Source organism: Tyto alba, unplaced genomic scaffold (genome assembly GCF_018691265.1).
Source record: "Tyto alba isolate M040663 unplaced genomic scaffold, T.alba_DEE_v4.0 Super-Scaffold_42, whole genome shotgun sequence".
Taxonomy (NCBI): Eukaryota; Metazoa; Chordata; class Aves; order Strigiformes; family Tytonidae; genus Tyto; species Tyto alba.
In genome coordinates, this window is record NW_024881318.1 from 30,715,791 (window position 1) to 30,728,496 (window position 12,706).

Consider the following 12,706-nt stretch of genomic DNA (forward strand, 5'->3'; position numbering starts at 1 on the left):
CCAAGTGCCTCTTGGAGTCTGTGCTGTTAGGGAGAAAATGTAATGTTTCTTATTGCTGGATCTTTACAGTGCTACTGTGTTGATGTTCAGCTTCTCACACACTCATACAAGTGCCTTAAGTTTCTGCATTCTAATAGTTGCCTCATTCTAACAGATGTTTAAATATTGCAAATGTCCATCGTTCAGTCCTGTGATTGCTTGTATACAGGTGTATGCCTGCCTTTTTATGTAGTCCTCTAGGAACAGTAGGAAGGCCATTCTCTCTGAGAGGGATTCCTTAATTTGGAGGAAGTACACTTAACTTACTCTTTGTTGACATAATATGTGAAATTCAAGCTATGCTGAAGAACAGCTGCATTTTCCTGTTCTATAACTGGAAATGGCCAGGACTCCTGACTTCTCACCGTGAGCACCACAAGTGTGGTAGGACCCTTGTCTCACTGAAGTCTGGGTGCAAGTGAGGGGTACCGATAAGGTGGCGGGGTTCTTGTGCTGTGAGATTACTAGGACACCTCACAGATTCCTAGGGATTGCTAATGCTTACATTGTTCTTAACAAGCTGTTAACATCTCTCTAGATGATGGTGCCAATGATTGCTTTCCCTTACTCTAATAAACACTCTGTAATCATTCACATTCATTTTCAACAGGCACTTCTGTCCAGTTCAACTCAGTGGAAAGCCTGACACATTTTCTTCAATTCCATGAGAAAGTAATGGTATGTAAAAAGGAGTTTCTACCATGCCATCTAATGGAAAAGCACTGGAATTTCTACAAAGGATGTGAAGATTTTGGATTCTAAAAACTTCTTGAGTGATAACATTTTTTTCCTTTATCATCACTTAAAAGTAGATATTTAAGGTTTTAGAACTAAGTGCTTTGTTACTGTCATTTTGATAAATCATTTGCTGGGCACTTGGAATGGACTGAAGGATTGTTTGGGTAAATGAGGAACAGGGGAGTACTTTGTAGCAGGTGAGGATAACTGTCTATATTGAATTTTGCACTGTGAGATTGAGAAACGGGCAAGTAGATGAGGACTGTTACACACTGGTGGTTATTGTTAATTATATTCCAGGTTGATAACTTTGTATGAAATTCCACTGATTTCAGTGGCTGCCCATGCTTGATGGGGCTGCACAGAACCAGATAGGTGTGGGCACCAGTAGTCACTTCCAACACCTAAGCCTGGAACTGCTCTGCCTGAGCAAGTGATATCAGAAATGGCAGCACATGTTTGTGTAATAACATAAGCTGTTAGGTTAGGCAAAAAAATCAAGATGGGCAGCATTGAAAATCACCAGCAGATTTGCTTTATGTGGTGTGAATATATACGAACATTTGAAAAGGGGACGGGTGCTGGGAGAGGTTAAAAGAGGAATCTGAGACACTGGAAGTGATCAGGGAGATTCCATTCATGTTCCTGCCAAGCCTGATAGACAGAAAATGTGGTGGCATATGGCAGTAAATGCAGTTAGCCCGTTTGTGGAACACAAATTTTTCCATCTAACAACATCTTAGATATTCACCCCGATCTCTGGAGGATTTCTATTTGTTTTAATTTTACAAAGTGTGAATCTGCCTCAGTAGCATATTTATAACACATTTGACTGTTATGAGAGTTATCTGCATTCAAATGGCATTCTTGCTCTTTCGTTCTCTGGATTGTAAGAAGAGATGAAATAATAGCACCTGCTACTCCTAACTCCAGTGAATGGGATGAGAAATATCTCCTGTCAGTACATAACAACCCCAGCTAGCTATTTGGAGTGCGAAGAGCTGTTCTGCAGAGATTTGATTAGTGTCTTAAACAGAAGGTAGTTTAGGGAAGAGAGAGGGGTCTGATGTGCAGAGAGCTAATGCTGTGCCCTAGGATGTATGAGCTATCGTAGCCTGATGGGCTGTAAGGATAAAGAAATGCAAACTGCCTGGAAGTCACAGGAGTTAAAGGCTACTGAGTGACAGGTATTTTGTAAAGGTCACTTTCCACACAGGGAGAAAATTGAGCGGTCTCACAGCTGCAGCAGCAAAACAAGCCTGAAGGCATATTGGTTTAAAGGAAATGTTCATTCAAATATTGCAGTTCCACTTTCACTGAAAAGTGAAAGACTTGAATGTGAAAATGACTACTGAATTACTTACATTTGACATTTTTTCTTTGTTACAAGATGTCTAATAAAGTCAATGTGTAAAAACTGGGAGGATTTGACAGTAATACTTTTAGGCCATTACATTAACGTGATTATATGACTAAGACAATTCTAAGACCAAGCAACAAAAAATCTGATTGGTTCAAGCTGGGCAAAGAGGTGAAAATGCAAAGTGTTATATGAAAACCACTGTCTCCTACTGACACTCTATGTAAAAGTAAGCCACCAGTTGGTTTTTTTTTTTTCAATATTTATATTGTGTATAGAAATCTTGAGGAAAGTGTTGGCTTGACAACGTATGTTTAATATGACTAACAAAGGTAGGATTCTGCTTCCCAAATCTTACAACTTTGATTTTTCCCTGTTCTTCCTACTGGAATCTTTTTTGTTAATGTAAAATTACATTAAGAGATGTTAAAAAGTTATACCATTGTGAATAGGGTGTTTTGTTTTCTCTGTTTATATTTACGCTTTCTAAGTATACTTTTGCATAAAAATATAAGCTGTCATCACAGGTCAAAGATAAGCAGCTATTAGTGATCCTAACTACAGCAGAGTATTAAAGCTTCTTCTCACAAGTGGCAAACAGCAACGGTTAGTCCTCCCAGCCCCTCCTGCTCCATTCATGTTTCAGTTATTTTATTTAGTAACCCCCTTCTCCACTCCTAGGCTGTGAGTTACCACATATTTTGTGTGGTGCAGGCTAGAGTAAAAAGAATATAAAATGCAAAGACTACAAAACCCGTGGCATTCTGCCTGTTGTTAATATTCAGATGGGGAATAAGAGGAGAAAGAGATGATTCAGTGAACAAAAGCCATGAGTTCAGATTCATATTTCTACATATTTAGTTATTTATTCATATACTGCTGAGATAGAGTTAAAAAAATCAGTGGGAAGATTGATACCAGTGAGGAAAAATGTGAGGCACAAAACAAAAGAATGAGAGTGAGAAGGAAGATAAGCAGCTGGGGGCAGACAGTGCAACACAAGATTCATGGATTTTAAGGCCAGCAGGGACCAGTGTGATAAGCTGACCTCCTGAATAACACAGGCTAGGGGTTATGAAAGGGTATAAGCAAGGAAGACATGGGGAAAACAGAAAAGGAAGACAAAGATGCAGATAGAGATAAATTCACTCTAGGTAGAGGATCAACACAAAACATTGCACCTTCTTGCCAGGCAAAGCTGAACGCAGGCAGCAAGAGCGGTTACGGTAAGCGAAATGTGGGAATGAATGCCAGCTTTGGGGAGGTATTTAAAGTATGCAAATACACCTTGGGTTTTTGATGGTGGAAATGCAATGAAGGAGCAGGGAAAGCAGAAGCGATGCCAGAATAATGTTTCCAGTTGTAGGAGTTTGGATAAATTCTTGGAGCAGTTGCAGTTGGCAAGTGTTTTGTCATTATGACACAGAGGCAAATACTTTTTTTCTGTTTTTTAAACCTTGATGTTAACTGGAAAAAGCCACCCTGTTTGAACTATCGCGAGAATGAACAACTGTGTGTGCATGAGATTCAGGACATTTTTCTGGTCACCAGTAGTCAAGTAATTAGTCGGGTAGGAAATCGTGTGGATGATTTGGAATTTGAATTATTAAGTTTCAGGCTGTATCAAGAAAAGAAGCTTAAAACATGACACAAAAAGGGAGGAAAATGTTTCAAAGATGGAACAGGATTCATGGAACTGTTTTTTCATATATGTTTGTGGGGGTGGTTGTTCATTGTTGCTTGTTGGGGGGGTAGTGTTGTTGCTGAGGCTTTGGCTTCACCTCCGAGAGAAAGTTTTACCACTTGCACCAATGTTGTTATTGCAGAGTAACCGAGTTGTCCAGCAGCCGCGTCCTTTTGATTTCCCTCAGGTTTCTGCGGAAGGAGCCGGGGCTCACGGTTGCAGATCGCCGCGTTCCAGCGGCTCGAGCAATTAGCAACCCACGGCCGGGCGCTCCCGGCTCCGGCGGCCTCTTCCCAATTTCCCACTCAACCCAGGCGCGCAGGCGAGCCGGGCGGCTCAGCCTGACCTTAACACACCGGCCTTTGCCTGGAAGCCGCCGGGGAACTGCAACATTCCAGCGCAAGGGCAGGCTGCTCCGCTATTAGCAGAGGTTCAAAGCCCCGACCGCAGCTTATTAGTTCGGACCAGCACCCACCGCCGCACCCCGCCCGCCCCGGGGCCGCTGCGGACCGGCCCTTCGCACGTCTCTGCTTTCCCGGGGCAGCCGAGCAGAGGCGGCCGCCGTCCCGAGGGGGAGGGCGAGGAGCCCGGGCCGCCCCCGGAGGCGGATGCGCCTCGGCCGCGCCCGGGCCGGCGGCAGCGGGGGCCCTGCCCGCTCCCTCCGCTCCCTCCGCTCCCCCCCCCCCCCCCCCCCAATCCCCCGACCGGGGTCCCTCCCGGCCGCAGGCTTTGCGGAGCCGCAGCATTGACCCCCGCCGCCCCCTCGGCCGCCCCACCTCCTCGGGGGCAGCAGCGGGGCAGGTCCGCGCCGCCGCGGCAGGAGGAGCAGCGTGGAGGCGGCGGGCTCCTCCCGAGCCCAGGTGCCGGCTCCCGGGAAGGGGCGGCCGCCCCGCTCCGCTCCGCTCCGCTGCCGGGGGCCGCGCCGCTGCTTCCTCCTTCACCACCACCTCCTCCTCCTCCTCCTCCTCCTGCCCGCCAGGTTGCGGGGCGGGCGGCGGCCCCTCCTTTTTCCTCCACGTCATGGGGTGCCGTGTCGCACACATGTCCCTGCACACACATCACAGATCTATACACACACACACACACCCCCAGCACACCCGCGCATCCCCGAGCAGAGGAGCGCGGCCGTCCCGCTCCGCCCCGGTGAGCGGCGGCTGCCGGCGGGCACGTCCCGGGACGGCGGCCGCGGGGGCTCGGCCCACGGACCGGGGCCCTAACTTTTTGCGCGGAGGGTCGCGCTGGGACGACAGCGGCTCCCCGCCTCCGCCCGGCCCCTCCGCCGTAGGCACAAACTTGGAGGCTCTGCCGCGGCGGCGGAGTTTGGGGAAGAGGAAGAGGTGGAGGAGGAGGAAGGGGCGGCAGCCGCGCGGCTCCGCGGGGGCTCAGCGGGGCGGTGCTGCGCGGGGGCGGGAGGGCCGGGCCGGGCCGGGCGCGGCGCTGGCGGCGGCCGGAGGAGGAGGAGGAGGAGGGTCGTCGCCGCCGCCGCTACCGGCGGGTGCTGCCGGGGAGCTCCGGTAAGAAGGCGCCGTGTGTCTTTCAAAGTTAATTACGGGGGGATTTTATGTGTCGGGAACCGGCAGCGGCTGGCAGGCTGCAGGCGCCGGAGGCAGCGCACACACCTGCCTGCAGCCCGGCTGGCGGGGGGGGTGCCCCCCTGTCGCAGCCGCAGAACTGCTCTGGAGCAGCAACAGTTACACCAACTTAACGTCTGGTTTGGTAACAGGAACCGGGTTTGCTGTGAGGTTGGCTGAAGTCTCTCCTGCTTTTTTTTTTTTTTTTTTCCCCCTCTCAGTAAATTGCTAAAAATGTACGTGTTAGTCTGTAGCTGTGTTTAATTTTCCAAGTGCACTTAACTCATTTCTTTAGTATGGAAAGAGGCTCTTTTTCCTTCTGAAGCAACAAAAAGTAACAGAACAGCAAGCATTTGTCAGAAAAAAAAAAAAAAAAACCCAAAAAAACAAAGTTTGTTTTTCTGGGTTTCTTTTTTTTTTTTTTTCTTTTTTCCTCGAGGAGAGACAGTAACAGCTTCTCTCTCATTAAGGGGTGAATAGACCTACTAATATTAGAGTAAGGCTTGTGGAAGTAGACTGTAAGGGAAACTTCCCTTGAGGTTAACTCATCCACTGTGTCCCACCTGAGGATTTGCTCCATTGAACACCCGCTGACTTGCTTCAGAGATCTAGTCCATAAACCAGCCTGTTTTATTTTGGGTTAGGCAAATTGCCTTAAGAGTAACATTTTAAAACAAATAAACTTCCTTAATAATAAGCTTTTTGTGTTTGATAGCCTGAGAGAGAAACAGCTGAGGGGTAGATGTGGTAGATAAGCTTGCGACTGGAATGGAGGCAGTGAACAGGAAAGAGCTGCTTGCTCTGTTTCAGACCAAGAACACTCAACAGTTGAGTGATGCTGGAAGGTAAAAGATTGAAATCAAGCTAGAGAAAGTGTTTTTTACACAACACTTAGGTCAGCTGTAGCGTGTTTTTTGTCCAGCTCCCACTCTACTGGATATCAGAAAACTTATATGGGTTCAAGACCAACAGCATGGAAGAAATCGAAATTTCCTAAGTAGAAAGTTGTAACCCCTGTCTTTGGAAGTTGCTGAGCTGTAAGGAAACGGAAACTCAAAGAACATGTGAAGATGTCAGAGAGTACTTGTACCTTCTGCTCTTTCTCCTCTTTCCAGGCATCCACTTATGGGTACTCTGAGACAACATCCTGGGCTGGATGGTCCCTATGGATGTGAAGTGCCTGTTCTTCCATGCATATAGGTGTTCTGAGATGGTCATAGAAAGGTGTGCTGGGTTTCTGTGGTGTGTTTTTTTGGTAGTGGGGGAGGGGGCTACAGCAGTGGCCCCTGTGAGAAGCTGCTCAAATGCTCCCCCAGCTCCAAGTTGGACCCACAACTGGACGAGGGCTGAGCCAATTAGTGACGATGGCTGCACCTCTGCAATAACGTCTTTAAGAAGGGGAAGCTGAGAGAGGGATGGGGACGTGTGAGGAGGAATTGAGAGAAGGACGGACACCCAGGTCAGCAGAAGGAAGGGGGAGGACGTGGGGGAGGTGTGCCGGAGCAGAGACCCCTGTATCCCGCGGCGAGAGGACAGGGCTGCCCGCCCAGCACCCATGGAGGTCCGCAGCGGAGCAGGGGCCGGCCAGTGGCCTGAGGAGAAAGCCACCCCAGGACAGGCGGCTGCGTTTAAAGGAGGCCGGGGCCCTGAAGCGAGAAGTGGTCCCCGCGGTTGTGGCTGGGCGCTGGGAGGACGGCAGCACGCGGGGGGGACCCACGCCGGAGCAGCACGGGAACGGCTGCGGCCCGTGGGGAGGCCTCACGCCGGAGAAGGTTCGTGGGGAACTGTCTGCAGTGAGAGGGGAGCCCCGTGGAGCAGGGGAGGGGTGTGCGGCGTTCACCCCAGCTCCCGAGGGGGAAGGAGCGGCGAGCTGGCTGTGACCCCCATCCCCTGCCCCCTGCGCTGCTGGGGGGGAGGCAGAGAGATGGGGAGCAGCGCTGAGCTGGGGAGAAGGGAGGGGTGGGGGAAGGTGGTTTTGGATGTGGTAGCACTTCTCACTGTCCCCACCTTGTCTGTTAAGTGTTGTCTTTATTAACATTTGAATTAAAGTGCTTTTCTTTTCTCCCCCTAGGGAGTCTGTCTTCTGCCCATGACCATAATGGGTGAGCTGCCTCTCCCTGTCCTTAGATGGAATCTTTGAGCCATTTCTGTTTCATATTCTCCTTCCCATTCCTGATAGGGGGGAGGAGGGAGTGAGCAGCTACCTGGTACTCAGTTACCCTCTGGGCTCAAACAATGACCAAAGGGAATTGAAGTGCTACCATGTTTCTGCATCTGTGGTTTTTGGTCTTCTATATCTGATACTGATGGGATTTGGTTCTGTTCTTATGTATTTTTCTGTATGCTACCCAGCTTTAAAGGCATTTAAAGATCCCTAACAACCCTAGCTAATGCTTTTTGACACATACAGTTCACAGAAATGAGCAACTCTTAGGACTACAACTCTTTGAAAAACAGTAATGGTGATGAGGAATACATTCAGGTTTGAATTGCTTGTGTTGGCACAACCCTTGTGCTGGGATTACACTGGGGGTGCAGGAAAAGGGACCAGACACTGAAAACCACTTGTGTACCAGGTTCTGTAGATTTTGTGGATGATAGCCTATACTGTGCCTGCTATTTTCTAACCTCATATGTGCAAATTATTCTAGTCAGCCAACAGCCTGTCTGCGATCATGTTAAAAATGCCTTGATGGCTGAGACTAGATCTCTGAAATTCTTTAGAAGTAGTCCAGGTGAGCTGGGAAGAATTAACCAAAAGTAAAATTTAAAAAGCATGAAGAGGCAAAGCCAAGTGCTATGATTAGGTATAAAGAAACCGGTGGGTGCTGTTGTATAGGATTCAGGGAAGCCCAGAAAATGTTGAAACATTGGTTGGGAGCAAACAGGTAAATCCAGAGATTGTTGATTACGTGGATTTTGTCAGTCTGGCAGCTTTTTAGCCTGGCCAGATACGGCTGAGACCCTCAGCGGGTCTCCATAATGTGCAGTATGATTTCTAGAAGCTTTATGTCCACCCACAGGACAGAAGCAGAGCATTTTCAGACTTCAGCAGAAAGATTTCAGGTGAGGGTGATTCAGGGATTTTGGAAATGCGTTAGCTGTTGGTCAGAGCTACAAGTGGAGCACTAGAGAGGTGCTGATGTACCTGCTTGGCCATTAGTCTTTCTGGTTATTGTGCACCTTTGTGACAAAGTGACTTCATGTAGGAAGTGGGTAAGGAGCATGAACTGTCCTGATATGTGCTGATGAAGCAAGTTTGGTCTCACTAACATGATGCTTAAGAGGACTGTAGCAGGAGCTTATGGTGTTTGTGTAGCTCTTTCGGCTACAGAAAGGCATCAGGAGTCATACAGCTTTTGAGGTCTACCAGGAAATGTTGATAAAGGAACTGAGATACAGCAGATTAGTCACAAGAAGCTCATTTCTGCAACATAAGCTGCAGGGTGCCAGATCCAGCCTAGAAGATAAGTTTTGCATAACTCTGTCAACAAGTCAAGCTTCATCAAACCTCTTACTGAAAAATGCAGAAGGCTTCACCTGGATTTGCAACGTGACCAAGTGCAACGTGCAGGTCCCTCTGCTTTGAGTACAAGAAGGACAACTGTGAAGAAAGAGGAGTCCTCTAATTGCATTGTGCCCAGAGATATGCATCATTAAGCAGATGACAGAGTACATACCAGCCTGCTGGAGACCCACACATCCTCGTGCCCTGTCATGTTGTCTAACTGCAATGTGCCTTGCGTGGTGCATCAGGAAGCTAACCTCTGGCCTGGGCAGGGTTCCCTGGTGCTAATCAAAGACCTTTTCCTTTTGGATTGACATTGCAGAGCGCAGTTGGCTTGTATGTGTTTTTGTGATCCATCATTCTTTGATGGGGGAGTCTTTCTGCATGCTTGGTTTTTGGGCAAGGACAAGCCAGCACCTTAAATCTTATGCAAAAGATGCACAGCTGTCTGCACATGTTTTTTTGCATGTGCTGGTAGGTTTTGTCTCACAGGAAACTGACATGATTTCTATATTTGTATGCTCTTAATGTTTTAATCAATTAATAATGTTTGATACCATTGCCCACTGTACCCTCCCCATCACACTGAAAAGGGATAAAGTTGACCCAGCTACTGTCATGCCACGTTGTGTCTTATGCATAAAGGGAGTGACAAATATTAAGCGAGGAATTCAGGAACTGTTCTTGCTATATGAATTTGCTGTGCTGGGCCCATTAAGCTAAGGCAGGACTGCAGAAAGCCATGGATCTGCGACACCCAGACCTGGCTTCAGAGCTTATGAGATTCAACCTGCTCCTGCCACACTGGAGAACAGAGTGCAAATAATAAGCTCCATAGTACAGAGATGTGCGGTTTATAAATCGGTATGAGCTGGAAGGCTGATGATGAAGATGAGGCTGGTGTGCACAATACTTTGGTCAAAATGTGGGTGGAGAGGAGGAGAATGCTATATATGCCTTAGGAGTAAGCACACACTGCTGTTGTGCTTTCCTTGAGGGAAAATACCATGGTATTTGTTTGTGGTACATGCAAGTAATACAACGTTTAGTTCCTCTCATTTCTTGTAACCATTACACACACAAAGCCTAGTTATAATAGCACAAAAAATACATTTCTTGCCATATAAGAGACATTGTATACCATATGAGGTACTTATGTATAAGTGAACTTGCAATGCAGATCATTGTGTCTAAACAGTTTCAGAAAGCATCACCAGGACAGTGAGGGTCATACCAGGACAGATTTTTGGCCTTGGCTCAGTGGTGGAGCTGTTTTATCTGTGGAGGGAGCAAGGTCTCTGAGACCTGAAGTACTGTGTGGTCTTGAACTTGGTGAGGCTTTTGACAAAGACTCGTCACACCTCGGCACTTTCCTGCCTCACCCCAATCCCTCTTCACCCTGCCGTAGGAGGAAATTAGGTTGCTTTGACGTGATCTGTTTTTTTGGTGTTTTTTCCCCCCCATCTTGGCACTTAGAAATGCTATGTGAGTAAACAAAAATTAAATGCTTATTATGCAGATAATGGCTTCCACATCTTATCACACAAAGTCTCCGTACTCACTGTTTTTCAGCTAACCTTTTACACTCTTCTTTTGTAATCTGTGCAAGCAATAATGTTGTCCCGGCTGCTTTTGTACATCCGACTTCATACGCGCTTGAAACACTGATAGAGGTGGAGGCTGTGGGCACTGTCAGGATGGAGCAGACACCAGGACTTTGTTCAACCTCTGAGCCGGCCGTGCTTGGGTCGATCTTCTGTCACAGAGCGTCCTAAAGAGCTCCACGAGGGGAAGAGACCACGGCAAAGTCTGGGAGGTAGGTCTGCAGCTCTTGTTGAAACGATCTGACTGATGTGAAGGCTGTGACTTTGGCAGTGAGGACTCTGACTTGGGAGGAATTGATTCAAAGGCGGTGATTTACATCAGGGGCTTGCAGGCACGAGTCTGCAAGCAGCTTGGTGGAGAGGTGAAGGAAATGGAGAATTATTTTGAGCTGTTAATGGGAGCTTTTCTGCAGCACGGTGCAGTTTCTCCTGCCTCCCTGTCTAACAGGAAACTTCCACCCTCTTTTACGGTGCTACTCCTTGCCAATGTACACAAGTTCTGGCTCTTTGGGCCTGATTTTTATGTTATGCAGTAGTTAGAGGGAAAAGGTTAACCCTCTCTCCACCGTAGTAGTGGTGTTATTTTAAACTCTCACATGAGTCAGAACAAAGCTGTTAAACTCTAGATTGCCCCAAACTAGAAGCGAGTAAACTCTATTTACCAGGGTGGGTTTTTTTTTCTTTTTTTTTTTTTTTTTTTTTTTCTTTTTTATTCTTGAGTCCTGCCTTAATACACCATAAAGTTCTTGGCAAATGTGGATACTCCCATCTTTTAAAGTCAGAGAATCTAAATACTCAACATATCAGAAATCAGGCTTGAGAATTTCCATGAGGAACTACCCCTGGCCTTTCTAAACACCTCCTTGCTTTATCGGGGCTGCAAGTCCTCTGACTGGCAGGACAGAATAGTTTGGGATGTACCAAGGAATTTACTGAGAGATTTTTCTTTTCAGGCCTCCATCAGAACAGCTTTCATCAAAAGTTATTGTAAAGCAGTTCAGATTAGTTGGGGATGCAGAGGAGCCAAGTTCACTTGCGTCTTGTGCTGCTGTCTTCTTGCATGTCCCTGCAGAAGTTGCTTGCCTCTCTTTCCTGGCCAGAGAGCAGAGATACAGACTTTCTTTACCTTGAGGTATCTCTGGCACATGGACATGCAGCAATTAATGTTAGATATTTTACTGCAATTATGGGGTTTGCTGGTGTACTGAAGGCAACTAGAAAACTGCATCCAGTCTTTTATGAAGAATATACAGAGAACTGGGACTGAGTGGCAGACAGACAAGCACAACTTACTGTCAGCACAGCAGGTTCTGTTAGGAAACACAGATCTAAGTGTCCTGCGCAATGAAGAGTCCTTGTGTTTGGCACCAGGACAAAGTCATATGTGATACCTGTAACTGCCAGATCGTTGCTGAATCTGTGTTTCCCATGTATGTGGTGAGAAGCTGTCTTTCCTCTTTCACAAAACAGCACAAAACAGGCTGTGGTAAGCTGCAGTTTTTTGTTGTTGCTTTTCCTTGGGGCACTGTGTTGCTTTAAGTCTTCAAGGTCTTAAAACTGGCTGGCTTATCATTTAATTAGGCTTGGGTCTAAAAGTAATGGCATCCTTTTCCACATCTTGCAATTAGAGGTCCATAAGGCAGCATGTAAGTAATTGTACTTACTTAGCTCTTAGTTGTCTATCATTTAGAGGAAATCTAAGTATTACATCAGGCAGACCAAAACAAGGAGGTGAGCTGTGTGGAACGAGACTGGCAGTGGGCACCACCATGTTATGGGAACATAGGCTGAGGCTCCAGTACAGGGAAAGTGGGTGGAAAATCAGACAAACTGCATAGAATCAACTGATCTAGATTTTATGCCAATAAAAAGTACTCCTACAGAAGCTCTGCAATCCCTATTGATAGACAATTTTGCAGTGGAAATATCCATCTAGCAGCAATAAACACTAGCACATGAATAAATTAACTTTCCCAGCTAGTAGCATTGAATAATCAAGTAGAGTTAGAAGTTTAATTCAGGCAGTTTACTTAAAAAAAAAAAAAAAAAAAAAAAAATCTTAGCAGAGCACATCATTACTTTTCTCCTTCCTTAGATTCCCAGGAACATAGTCCCCTCTACCTTCCTCAGAGACCCATCAAGTGACTTGATTTGTACAGAGTAGAGGGAAAACCAGAAGGAACGAACTGTGCCTTTCTGCAT

General features: G+C 46.9%; 2 protein-coding genes across 6 annotated transcripts in view; both read left to right on the forward strand.

Moving 5' to 3' along the window:
• ANKRD31 (ankyrin repeat domain 31) overlaps positions 1 to 2,335 on the forward strand; it is a 72,168-nt gene extending 69,833 nt beyond the window's left edge. The window contains exon 22 of the mRNA XM_032986254.2: positions 650 to 2,335. Coding sequence (XP_032842145.2) covers positions 650 to 801 — 152 coding nt within the window. The 3' untranslated portion in view covers positions 802 to 2,335. The remainder of the gene's footprint in view (positions 1 to 649) is intronic.
• A 2,912-nt stretch (positions 2,336 to 5,247) lies between these two features.
• GCNT4 (glucosaminyl (N-acetyl) transferase 4) overlaps positions 5,248 to 12,706 on the forward strand; it is a 71,891-nt gene continuing 64,432 nt past the window's right edge. For 2 of the 5 annotated variants that reach the window (XM_042804857.1, XM_032986275.2), the window contains exons 1-2: positions 5,248 to 5,335; positions 10,510 to 10,716. The gene's annotated coding sequence lies outside the window, so the exon portion shown is untranslated. Of the gene's footprint in view, positions 6,617 to 7,463; positions 7,495 to 10,509; positions 10,717 to 12,706 lie in introns of all 5 variants that reach the window. The other 3 variants (XR_006166697.1, XM_032986302.2, XM_032986292.2) reach the window with 2 other exon arrangements.